Raw genomic sequence first — 11,999 nt, 5'->3', positions numbered from 1 at the left:
AGGTTTGCAGTGTTTGCTATTGATCATGAAAGTCATGCCCAGGTTTGTACTAGCTACTACGGCAGACTAGTCAGTAGTCACTATACACCTCCACAAACATAGCTAACGCTGCAGTGCCTGTCTGCATGCTAGCATGCTGTTGGGGGGTGGGGGGTGTAGCTGCTTTGCAGAACAGTGGTAGTGCCAGTGTTTATTCTAGGGCTGTTAGGGGGGAACTCCCCCCCCCCCTAAAATCTCAGACTCACCCCCTAAAATTGTGACTACTACACTATACTTAGGTTAAGCTTGTTTTTAAAACGGCACACCAAAAAATTATTAATGCTCATAGATTCAATCTCAGAGTGGATAATAAATTTTCCCAGGTTAAAAATTGCAAACACAACCTTAAAATGCTCTCAGATTCAGTATCAGATCAATCATTTTTTTAAAATCTGCTAGGGCATATATACAACGAACAAAATTTTATGCATATAGTGATGGCTATTCAATATCTGAGAGCCCAAGTCTACCCAGTTTTGTCTAACTAGTATGCTTGACTCTCAAAATTGTCCTTAAATTTAATCTCAGCTTGGAAAGTGTAATTTGTACTTTAGACAGCCACCACAAATACCCCCCAGATTTAATCTCAGAAAGCCTGATCATATAATCTGCACCCAATCACAAAAATCAAAATCAACACTCATGACACAGCCTTATAAATGACTAACTAGTGTTTGGAAACTAGCTACTCAAGTGTTTTACTTAGTTGCGGTAAACTTGGACAACTCAGTATATAGCAGACTTTCACCTAGTCACCCCCCAAATTCCTGATTCCCTGATTCCCCCCAAAGGAGAAATCCTAGAATAAACACTGGGTAGTGCACCGTTGCGCAAGCTGTTGCTTAGTATTGTCTCACTCACGTGATCTCTGGCCTGCGTATTAGTATGGATTCTTATTAAAGCCTAGCTTCCCTGAATCTCAGTTGAATGGATAATGGCATCGAGCGATCCATCGCGAAACGATATTAAAGCAACAAGTAACGATAGCGAGATATTAGACTCTTACAATGATACTAAGCTATTCGTGACATCTCCTGTTAAACTTCTGTATTTCAGTTGAAACTTGAAAGTACATCTGTACTTCAGTTCAAAGTACATCTGTACGTGACCATGCATAGACCTAGATGAATGTATATAGTAAGTCCTCTTTATTCGGTTAAATGGTAGCTAGCTGTTTGGTTAGTTGCGAGGTTAGTTGTTATCTTCCTTAGCTACCGTAGCGGCTAATTTTTTTGAGCCCACTTTCACTGATCTTTAACTTTAAAAGAAGGAAAAAAACTTTTGGTAAATTCTGAGCTTGAATCCACTACTTTTCCTCTATACACCAGATTCCTAACCACTGTGCTACCGCTGCTAGCTGCCAGCTCCCTGAATTTTTGACTATAAATGCAAGACATTACAAAATAGTGATCTAGCCTATTATTTTTAGGGCGTGTCCTTGTGTAACGCGTGTTTTTGTGTTACGAATGTTGGTCAAGAAGTCAACAAAAACCCATTGTTAAAAATAGCTTAGCAAACAGTATGGATTCTTTAAAGATACAAAACGTTTTAAAACCACTCGGTCTATCATTCTGACTAGTAGCGAGGTCTTAAGAAGAATGTTTTCAGTGCCCAAGTTCTGCCAGGTCTTCCTCCTGTAACAAACTTGAACATGTTTTCACATCATCTAACAAAGAAATTTTTTACTTCAACAGACTACATAGAACTTTCAACAGCCTACCTACAATTGACTTAACTAACTGACCATTTCTTACCATCAAAGCTCAGTTAATCCAATTTCTATGGCAGCATTTTATGGAAGAACTTTAATCCTGATAACTTACACAGTCTTCATTTTTCTTGTCCCTGCAGCATCTGTTCTAAACACCCCAAGCCACCGAACTTTAATGCACACAATAGTTAGTTATTATAAGTAATTAAGTACATAACCTCAGGGTCTGGTACTTGTTACCCGAGGGGTAGCCAGCGCCCACGCAAAAACCCAACATGGTGTACGAGAGTCCCAATATTTAAGTATTTCTGCATTATTTCAATAAATATTTCATGTATTTATAATTGGATTTCTCAGATAGTGTATGAGAGTACATTAGCTATACCCCTTGTTGCTACCAGATTCCCTTGCTCATGCAGCTGTAACTACTGTTTGTATCATTATGTATTTTTAATATTGCACTATAAAGTTTTTACTACTACTACGAATAAGTAAGGGGGTTTCCGGACAGCTGGGTATTCCGGACACTTCACTTTTAATCCGCTACTGAAGGATGGAATAGAAACCGATCAGGCTATGGTTTATGCACCTAAGTACCCTACTTGTGTACTATAAAATACTACAGTTTTGTTTCGATAGCTTTAAAGATTACCGAGATACATCACAATTTGCTTGCGCGTGTAAAATATTTTTGTGTAAAAACTTTCACTACGCATGTTACCAGGAGATTGAGTAGTCTCGCGTGGCCAGACCGCTTTTTTCCGTATATTGGGTGGGGAAAAAAGGGTCTGGTGCAACTCCAATAGCTGTTTACTTCTGAGCCGTCCCCACATTCCGGGGACGCTAATTGAATAACATTGGTCACAAAGGAGGTGCCATGACGTCAGTAAAACTATGAAGTATTCCTACACTCCTGCTCCGGTTGTGAGTCTTGTTACACGATGAGGATTAACTTTCAAGACGCTATAAAAGAGACATCGGAGCAAATTAAGATTCGTTTAAAGGATAAACAGATCTCTAGTTAACTTACTGACGTCATGGCACCTCCTTTGTGACCAATGTTATTCAATTAGCGTCCCCGGAATGTGGGGACGGCTCAGAAGTAAACAGCTATTGGAGTTGCACCAGACCCTTTTTTCCCCACCCAATATACGGAAAAAAGCGGTCTGGCCACGCGAGACTAGAGATTGAGGGCACCATTTGTAATTCTAAGCCACCATAGGCATCACAAATGATCAGTCACACTACTCAGTGAACGGATATATGATTTAGAGATAGTACAACTGGAATCCAAGCCCATTACCTGCGACGTGTTAACTGGCACGCGCAATCAACACAACCAGCATCCCGGAGAAGCCCCAAGCAAGGATCCGCGGGGCCACACTACTTAACTATGCTGTTTCAGTGTTAAGGCAAGGACTGATACAGATTTCCGGACAGTAGATCAAATGTCGCATCTTCGAAAGCGCTGCAAGACACTTGCATGGTCCGAGCAAGGCTGGTAGCAGTTCTGCTTCTTAAAAATCGCTGTCACCAACAAAGTAACCCGACAAATAGAATGCTTTGAGTCTCTGCTGGGCCATGACACTCAATAGAGTGCAACATTTCCCATAACAATGGCAGGTACGCCTTTTTTAAGTGGTGTCCGGAAACCCCAGCCACATAAATTTTTGGCATTTTCTCAAACTGCAAATTTAAACTGCTCTTTCTCCTAGCACCCTATACTTTACCATCCACAATTTATACCACCGATAGCCTAGTTCATTAGCTGCAATTAGGCACTAAGCATTTTAGAATCCGTTTTTCTCTCGAGGAGAATTGAACAAATTTTTAATACATGTGCAAACTTTGTCCTGAAACGCCCGCCCCTACCTTATTGCCTCGCTCATGTGATTGGCATTAGTATGGACTCTTCAAGTATTAAAGCCTTCCCTGAATCACAAGTGAATCGGTTGAATGGACTGATGAATATTATATGGCAGTGAGAGATTCATCGAGAAACATTATTACAGCTACAGGTAACGATAGCGAGATATTACAATATGATAACATCTCCTGTTGATACTTTTGTACCTTCAGTTAGGCCCCTATTTGGTGATTATTAGCCTTTCTCATCCAGCCTTTCTAATGATGCGGGCGGGAGGGTATTACCATTATGCCATTATTTTATAATATTAACACACAGATGTGTAGACCTTGTCCAAATTGTCTTTCTTTCTTACTGCAAACATTTCCTTCACCAGCTGATTCTACTTTTCGTGATCGCCAACTGTTTTTCGACGATCAACTGAAAGCCTGCTTTGATAAAGTCGATAGAACACGATTGCAACTGGCACTGCAGCAATTTGCTAAGGAAAGCAACAGTTCTCCTGGCGATATATAGTACATTGTACCGTTCATCAACAAAAAATTATAACAGTTTGGTATCACGTGTTCTTCTGAGCATGCACAGAGTAAATAATGGCTTACCATGCGGTAGCTTAAGAAGGATGCGGGCGGTGGATGAGAAACTAACAATCACCAAATAGGGGCCTTACTTCCGGCAGTAAAAAGTGCATGGAGGATCAGTCCAAGTGTAGCAAAGCCTTTTTTATAGCTAATTCACTAGTAGAAATGATAACTACTGGTGAATTGTTTAGTTGTTATCTACTTTAGCTACTAGCTAGCTACCAGTGGAAACTGAGTCTCGGACTACGCTACCGGAACTGGCATGGGTAGTGGGTTACATCTCTATTTAAAATCATATCTATCAAACTGACATTGGCATGTACACTTTCCTGGGGAAGGAATTTATTATCAATTTTTGTCAATGACAGCAATATCCATGCACTTTCAGTAGGCTATACATCAGAGATATCTGGGGTGGGGTGCGGGACCGCAATAGGCTTTTCATTGTTATAGAGAACTACGTTACTAGGAGCATTACTTCTCTGATCTAGGGGTGTAAGACATTTAAGTAGTTTTTATATTATTGTACCTATCAACATTATGCCATACCTACCCATTAGATTAGACAGCAGGTGGAGAATTGTAAGAAATTTGTCACTCATGTGGTGGGTGGGTTAGGGCACAGAGTTGGGGGTACGTAATAATATTACTTTTGCAATAACGAGTAATATAATGTGTACGTGACAGAGTAAGAATCTTACATCCAGAAACTGTAATGCATTACTTCTTTAAAGTATATTCAACACCATATTTTGGATCCAGACAGCACTTGAGACAGCATTGCAGGCATGAGCAAAGAGTGATAGTGTATGGGGAGTGCCTTTAAGGCCAAGATATATACTATGTTTTTTTGACTGAACTAACCAGAGAAACACTTGTCTCATTCATAGTTGTAGGCTGGTAGCTTGTAGATATAAGGTTGGACTTACTTTATAGCCTGTAACAAACAAATGTAGACAAACATAATACATGTGACACGCTACAGCTGCTTATTTCTCCTAGACAAAGCACTGAGTTATATATTACACATTACTCTGAGGGAAATATTACAGAAGTAATGAGTAATATGTACAAGTAACAAGTTACATTATTTTACTGTAATAACTCCAACTCTGGCACAGGTAACTTACAGTTTATGTCCGAGAATTTGTATCCCTGAGGGTGTGTACGTAATGTTGGAGCACTGTACTTAGCATGAAGTGGTGCTTGGCTGGATAGTTGAATTGGCAAGTCACTGAGTGTGCAAGCTTTGTCTACAGGCCAACATTAAAGTCCTGCACTATACGTTTACCAACCATTGGCATAACTCCTGTCAGCTGTAGGAGCCTGAACTTATGCATAGCCAATACATTTTTCTACCATTTTCTGATTGTTCTCAACCTGGTGTAGATGAGGCATAACATTGATGGTTGTGTTATAATTTATTATACACACTCAAATGGCTCCATTAGAATTTTTGTGTAAACTTACTGCTGTTTGTAGTTCAATAGCTTTTTTGCTTCAATATACATGTACTTCCAAAAAAAACTTCAAGTTACAATGTGCAAGAATGGATTGCTAGATCATGCAAGTACGTGTATACTACTTAGTTTAACAAGATTATTTTAAATTTGCAAGAACTTTGTTGGAGGCTATTGATGGGTTAGGTCATGGGACTTTCTAATACTGCAGGAGCCTGCAGTTGTTTATGGTTTTTGTGTGTATGGGGTAGATGTGGGAGTGGAAGCTCACCTCAAAACCTCTTGCATATTGTACTATAATGTAATATATCATTTGAATCCTCTTTTTCTCGGGTTATAACATGTTATATGACCCAGTCTGGGAAAACCGGTCTTATCGCCTATTTAAAAGTATAGAGAAATGTCACCAGTTTCAAGTATTCAGTGTGTTGTAGCTTGCCAGGAGTTATAGCTACATGTACCAAATTTTTACATGTTTTACATCAACAGCATATTCACTGTACAAGTAGCCAACAGCTAAGCTTCCCACCATTTTAGATAGTTTTAACTCGATGTTCACTGTATCGGGTGAGTTCCAAAGGGGTGGGTGATTGGGGGCCAAAAGGAGGGCAAGAGGCTGTGTGTAAAACTAAAGAGGGAGGTGTAGGGCCAAGCAATGGGCTATTTAGGTCTCAAAACTGGCTATGATGAAAGGACATTTACAGCACAGGTCATTATTCAACACCACGGAGTTGTGCAGCCACATATAGCCATCCCCAGGCTGGCAACCACATGGATTGCCATTATGCTCATGTTGGGAAAAGCAGCCAGCAAAAGCAGATCACTCAAGTTTGGCTGATTTTGATTGTGAGATTTGATAGGTTATTCATGTAGCTTTGTGTTCTTGATGAAAATCAAATATGCTCTCATGGGCGATAAGACCAGTTTTCCCAGACCCAGTCACATATTGTCAACAAAATTTTCAACAAAAAGGTATCCATTCTTTAGAGATACTTAATACTCATTTTGTACAGCTGATGACCGTCCCTCTGTAAAAGACCTAAACAATCATGTGGTACCAGGAGCTGCAGTCAAATGGAGATATCTTGGTATACAATTACTAGATCCAACCAGTGGAACCATGTTGGATATCATTGAAAAAGATCACCCAAATGATACTAAAGGATGTTGTGCGCGAATGCTTCAAAGGTGGTTGGATAAAACACCTCATGCCAGCTGGAATCATGTGTTGAAAGCCCTTAGAAGTCCATCTGTTGAATTGAACTATTTGGCCAATCAAATTGGGCAAAAAGTAAAGGAGAAATGTGAGACAAAATTTAGAGAGATGTTTGTTTACCATAACTATGACATTGTATTGCTCATTTTCTATATGCCAAGTAAACTTCCATACAAATTTGTATCTGATACAACTGCTTCAGAATCATAACCTATGGCTGCTTTCAATTCTTGTTTGAACTATCTTAGGTAGCCTACAAATCTATTGATTCAGTTATCTTTAGCACTATTCACAAGGTTAAATGTGTTACTGTATGTGCATGGAGTTATAAAGCAACTATAGACTTAACCTCAAAATGAAATCTCAGCTGCCTTATATTATATCGTCTTTTCTTAGATATGCTAAGTTTCTATACAAAGCCTCAAAGTTGCTTTACTGTATGGACATTTTGGTAACAAAAGGCTACACTGCAGATATCTAAGGGGTAACAGAATAATAAATAGTTGAAGGTATGTCCTCTAGAGAGCCCATTAATATCAATGTTTGCTAGGTGAAACATGTTTCACTAGTATTTGAAGCTCAAAATGATCAGAGAGAAGCTTATACTCATGTAAAAAGTTTATACAGCATGACAGTCTCTAGCTCATTCAGGCTGCTTTAACATGAAACTTCTTGCTCATATAGCATGGACTACGTATAGCTAGTATTAAGTAAAATATATTGCATTTGGAATGCTATAGCCTAAACCAAACAAAATTCTAAATTATAATATCCATGTTCAAAGTACTGCATAGTGCAAAAGTTTAACCGGGAGAAACTTCTTGAAGAATTTGACGATTTGTATTGCAAATCATCAAAAACAATTCCCTTGCAACGTTTTAGTGTATTATCCTATACAGTATTGAAGCATTCAAAATTTTAATCTTCAAAATGCTTGATCATCCAATTCGTTGAAATTTTTTGTGTCACATATTTGCTCTATACAGGTAATTACTAATCAAAACTGTAAGAAGCAACTATGTACGTATGTGTTCCATTTGTGGCCACACCAGTGGTGCCTTGTAATCTAAAGCAAGCTATACTGCGGTTTTCCAAGTTCTTGCAATGTAATATGTCATGCGTTATACAAGCATGTGCGTGCGCAGTTGTTCAACAGCAGATTTTCAGTGACAACTACTGACTCACAGGACTTTACGCATACGTACTACTCAACAACCACAGAACATTACAGGTGTAGTTACGTACATTTAAAGAACTGCGCATACTGACACAATATTAGCGCGTGACGCTTTGCATTGAAAGGACTTGGAAAACCGCAGTCTACTGTGCTCTCTAGCAAAGTGAAAACAGCCAAGCTATGATAAAGGGTGCAGCCTCAAAAAAATCCAGGGTGAAAAAAGATGCGAAATCAAAGGTGGTGGTCAAGAAATGGCTGCAATGGTGTTTTGCAGCCATTTCTTACATGAAGAAGATAAAGAATTTAAACATTATGTGCATTTGATTGTATTTGTATTTTAAAAACATTTTTTGTATGTACATAGTACCTACATGCATACATATATTTTGCAACTCTCTACAGTGTAGCTGAACTCTTTACAGGGTGACTTATTTGTGGCTGTACTCTCCACATGGTGACTTGATTGTAGCTGATCTCTATATGAGGTGACTTGTAAACTCTACAAGTTGAATTTTTGTAGCTGAACTCTCTACAGGGTGGCTTGTTGTTAGCTGACCTTTCTAGGTTGACTTGTTGTCTGTACAGGGTGACTCGTTTGAAGCTAAACCATGCCTTGTTTTGTATAGCCGAACTCTCTACATGGTGACTTGTAATGAAATTGAACTCTCTACGGGTGACTTTTTGTAACTGTACTTTCTACAGGAACCTTTGTTTGTAGCTGAACTCCTAACACTCTATGTAGCTAAACTCTCTACAGGCTGACTTTTTTGTAGCTTTCTTGTATCTGAACTCTCTACATGGTCACCTGATTGTATTGAACTCTCTACAGGATGAATTACTTTACTTATCAAATGTTCTAATAAGGTGACTGCACTATTAGAGTACCTTGATCAAGCATTTGTTACACGTAGTTGGTTTTCACAGTTGTTTTTTATTATGAATTCTTCTAAGCCACCGAAAGGTTATACTATGATGATTAATTACCTAGTAGGCATGGTAACTAAACATTTTTTTTATTTTAAACCTCAATCTTGTGATTGTTACACACTGTTGGTTTTTGCGTTGTATCTTTGTAATCTTAATCTTGACAAAAGGCATTCCTACAATGGTTAATTTAACTACAGACCAATTTTCAACTGATTTCTCAAAGCGGTTTACCCTGTAGGCATGACAGAAGTTTGACATGAATAATTAGTCATAACTCTGTGGATCTTGATTGGATTTCCACCAAAATGGATAATGAGATTTGCTTTAATAATCCCTTAAGTGTGCCAAATTTCAGCTTGATTAGAGTATGCATTTGTGTTTTATGGAAAATTTTGCAAATTGTGCAAAAATTAGAAGAAAAGTGACGAAAAAAAATTGAAACTTTGACTCCTCATATCTCAGAAATGGCTGAGGCAATTTGGTATCTGGATTCCCGGACATTTCTACAGCACATTATTGGTTCCGATTGGTTAAGGATCATGGAGCTACATATGTGTGAAAATAATTCTCCCTGTTAATATACCCAGTGTGGCACACTGGCTTCTTGGACTGCACGACACACTACTGTGTATCTTGATAATGCAGATCACAAAACACTACTCATGTCTTAATTGCAGGTAATACACCAGTAGGTGGCTCAGCTAGAAAGGCTAAGTCCCAACTCAATGAGCTGTTTCTAAAAAAAAATGTCAGTGATGTCAAATATGATTCACGGGATGAGGGCAGTGGTGATAACCACAACTTCAAGTCCACCTTGTCCTATACCTTCAATGAAAGACATTATCAATATCATAGTCGAGGAAGGTTTGGTAGAAAGCAAGAAGCAGAGGAAGACGCTGCACAACAAGCATTTCATAATTTTGAACAGCAGCTAAGACAACCAGTTAGTATAGGCAGTCCTGGTCACCATTACAAGTCAATGTTGAAGGAGAAGTATTGTGATATCCAACAACTATCACCACCTCAGTACACCACAAAACCAGCCGATGGAGGATTTGTATCAGTTGTGAATGTACCTCGGTATGGGCCAGTGAAGGGAACAGTGGGGAGTAATATAAAGGTAGCAGAGCAGCTTGCAGCAAAAGAAGCAATAAGAAAGCTTGGCTTGTAATTGTATAATTTACCTCTGAGACACAAACAGCTGTTGTAATCTAAGTATTGTGCATGTGTTCATGCCACTTTGAAATTTGATGAGTATTTGTAATTTGCAAGTGAATACTGTGATTTCACTGTTGTTGAGTGGGGCTGGGCTTTATAGGATCAATAATGAATGATGTGATAGCCAACCACATGCAATATGGATAGCTGAACCCAGAGCCCATCATAAAACACAACTTGTTTATGAACAGAAAATTAAGTTTCAGATATTCATTTAATCAGTCATATACGTAGCTGGAACACTGCAGATAACACCATGGCTGGTCTTTACTGTTGATAGAACACTTTACGCTATTACATAACAAACACGCACTAGTCCGGGAAGGATCCGGTTATCCCAGAAACGGGACCCCTATGGGCGTGTCCACTTTAGCACTAACAGAGCTATTCTTTGCACATTATCCAGTGTGCAAGAAGGTGCATGTAGATTTTCTGTACTTTAATCATATAGCTGTTCAAGTGCCAAAAATGCTGGTTGAACTTCCTAGGTATTTAGTGTAAGGCATAAAGTGAATGATGCAGAGGTCTGGGATGTCTGGTTTATGTATACAGTATGTTTAGATAGCTTATAAACAGCACTACTTTGTGGTGTGCATGCTACAAGCCATTGGGGAACCACAGCTACTCCCAAGCTTCAAACTGCAGCTTCTATATAATTATTTTAAAAATGTGCACATGATGGGGTTTTTGCTTGGCTGGCCACAATCATTATCAAATTGGTAAAAAATAAAGTCAATGAAAAAAAACTCCCTTTGCAAAATACTTGCAAGAATTTGTTGAATATTGTGCATAAGCAACACTTGTTGAGTTGGCATACCTAAGATAAATACAGCTATATACATGTATTGCATTCATTACCTGGTATACATATCTCTCATTACACATTGTAATTTTCCATACATAACACTTTAGCCATCATATATATTTTTCAGTAGTTACATCAACTGTTTCATCTAAGATTTAATTGTGGACAATAATTTCTTCATTGTTAAACTACTGAGATTGAAGAGGCATTTGGTTGCCAGCTACATTTAACAAGCAACTACAAGGCATTTCATCTCAAAGTAGTAAAAAGGTACCCATACATATTTGGTAAAGAAAATTTCGATCCTATTGATCAGGTTGGACACATTTAGCTTGATAAAGGTAATTGCCATTCATAATATTATAATTTTGCAAAACTAGCAAAGTATTATTTTAATACTGGCTATAGTGTTAAACATGTTATAATATTATAAAGGTATGGGGATTAAAATGACTGCCAAGTTTTGTTTGATCAAATTAATCAACGTTGAGTACAATTTATCCAAATGCCAATGCCGTTGCACTTAGATATGGATCCCGTCTGCCAGGGTTCCCCAGCATTGCTCTTGTAGTGCTAAATTTATCATCGAACATTCTTTCTTTTGTCCTAAAAGGGGCTTTCCTTCAATAAGAAACAATGAAATCCGTGACTTGACTGCTAGTCTTCTGACTGAGGTGGGCCATGAGATACAAGCGGAACCTCATCTCCAGCCTATCACAAGAGAGCAATTTCCTCTGGCCTCAACAAATGTTGAAGATGGTGCACGTTTGGACATTTCTGCTAATAGTTTCTGATGTTGTTTGTGTAATATTTGTGGTTAAAAGTTTTGTTCCAGAATGGCAGCCAAGAAATAGATATAATCCATGCAAAAACAGCTAAACTGTAAAACAGGGTGTGGCCTGGGAGAAAAAGTTAAGGTGGCAGCCAAGAAATGGCTGTAATGATGTTAATTCCAATCAATTTTAATAATACACCATATGCCATTATTAAAATTGATT

General features: G+C 38.4%; 1 protein-coding gene across 2 annotated transcripts; it reads left to right on the top strand.

The window, feature by feature from the left end:
• The first annotated feature begins 2,559 nt into the window (after positions 1-2,559).
• On the top strand, positions 2,560-10,267 carry LOC136238752 (uncharacterized). Of its 2 annotated transcripts, none has more exons than XM_066029332.1 (3): positions 2,560-3,768; positions 6,646-6,962; positions 9,656-10,267. In XM_066029332.1, the coding sequence occupies exons 2-3, from the start codon at positions 6,779-6,781 to the stop codon at positions 10,147-10,149; spliced, it is 678 nt and encodes a 225-aa protein (XP_065885404.1). In that variant the 5' UTR covers positions 2,560-3,768; positions 6,646-6,778; the 3' UTR covers positions 10,150-10,267. The 2 variants fall into 2 exon arrangements, with proteins under 2 accessions (XP_065885404.1, XP_065885403.1); XM_066029331.1 differs by having other exon boundaries at positions 2,561-3,768; positions 6,672-6,962.
• The last annotated feature ends 1,732 nt before the right edge of the window (positions 10,268-11,999 follow it).

Source organism: Dysidea avara, chromosome 11, assembly GCF_963678975.1.
Source record: "Dysidea avara chromosome 11, odDysAvar1.4, whole genome shotgun sequence".
Classification (NCBI taxonomy): domain Eukaryota; kingdom Metazoa; phylum Porifera; class Demospongiae; order Dictyoceratida; family Dysideidae; genus Dysidea; species Dysidea avara.
The sequence above is the reverse complement of the archived record's forward strand: the minus strand, read 5'-3'. Positions and strand labels throughout refer to the sequence as shown.

Coding starts and splice junctions, on each gene's coding strand:
- LOC136238752 (XM_066029331.1), top strand. CDS start 3,726: ATGGCAGTGAGAGATTCATCGAGAAACATTATTACAGCTACAG. Junction 3,769..6,671: donor AAACATTATTACAGCTACAG/GTAACGATAGCG, acceptor CATTTTGTACAG/CTGATGACCGTCCCTCTGTA. Junction 6,963..9,655: donor GCAAAAAGTAAAGGAGAAAT/GTGAGACAAAAT, acceptor TCTTAATTGCAG/GTAATACACCAGTAGGTGGC.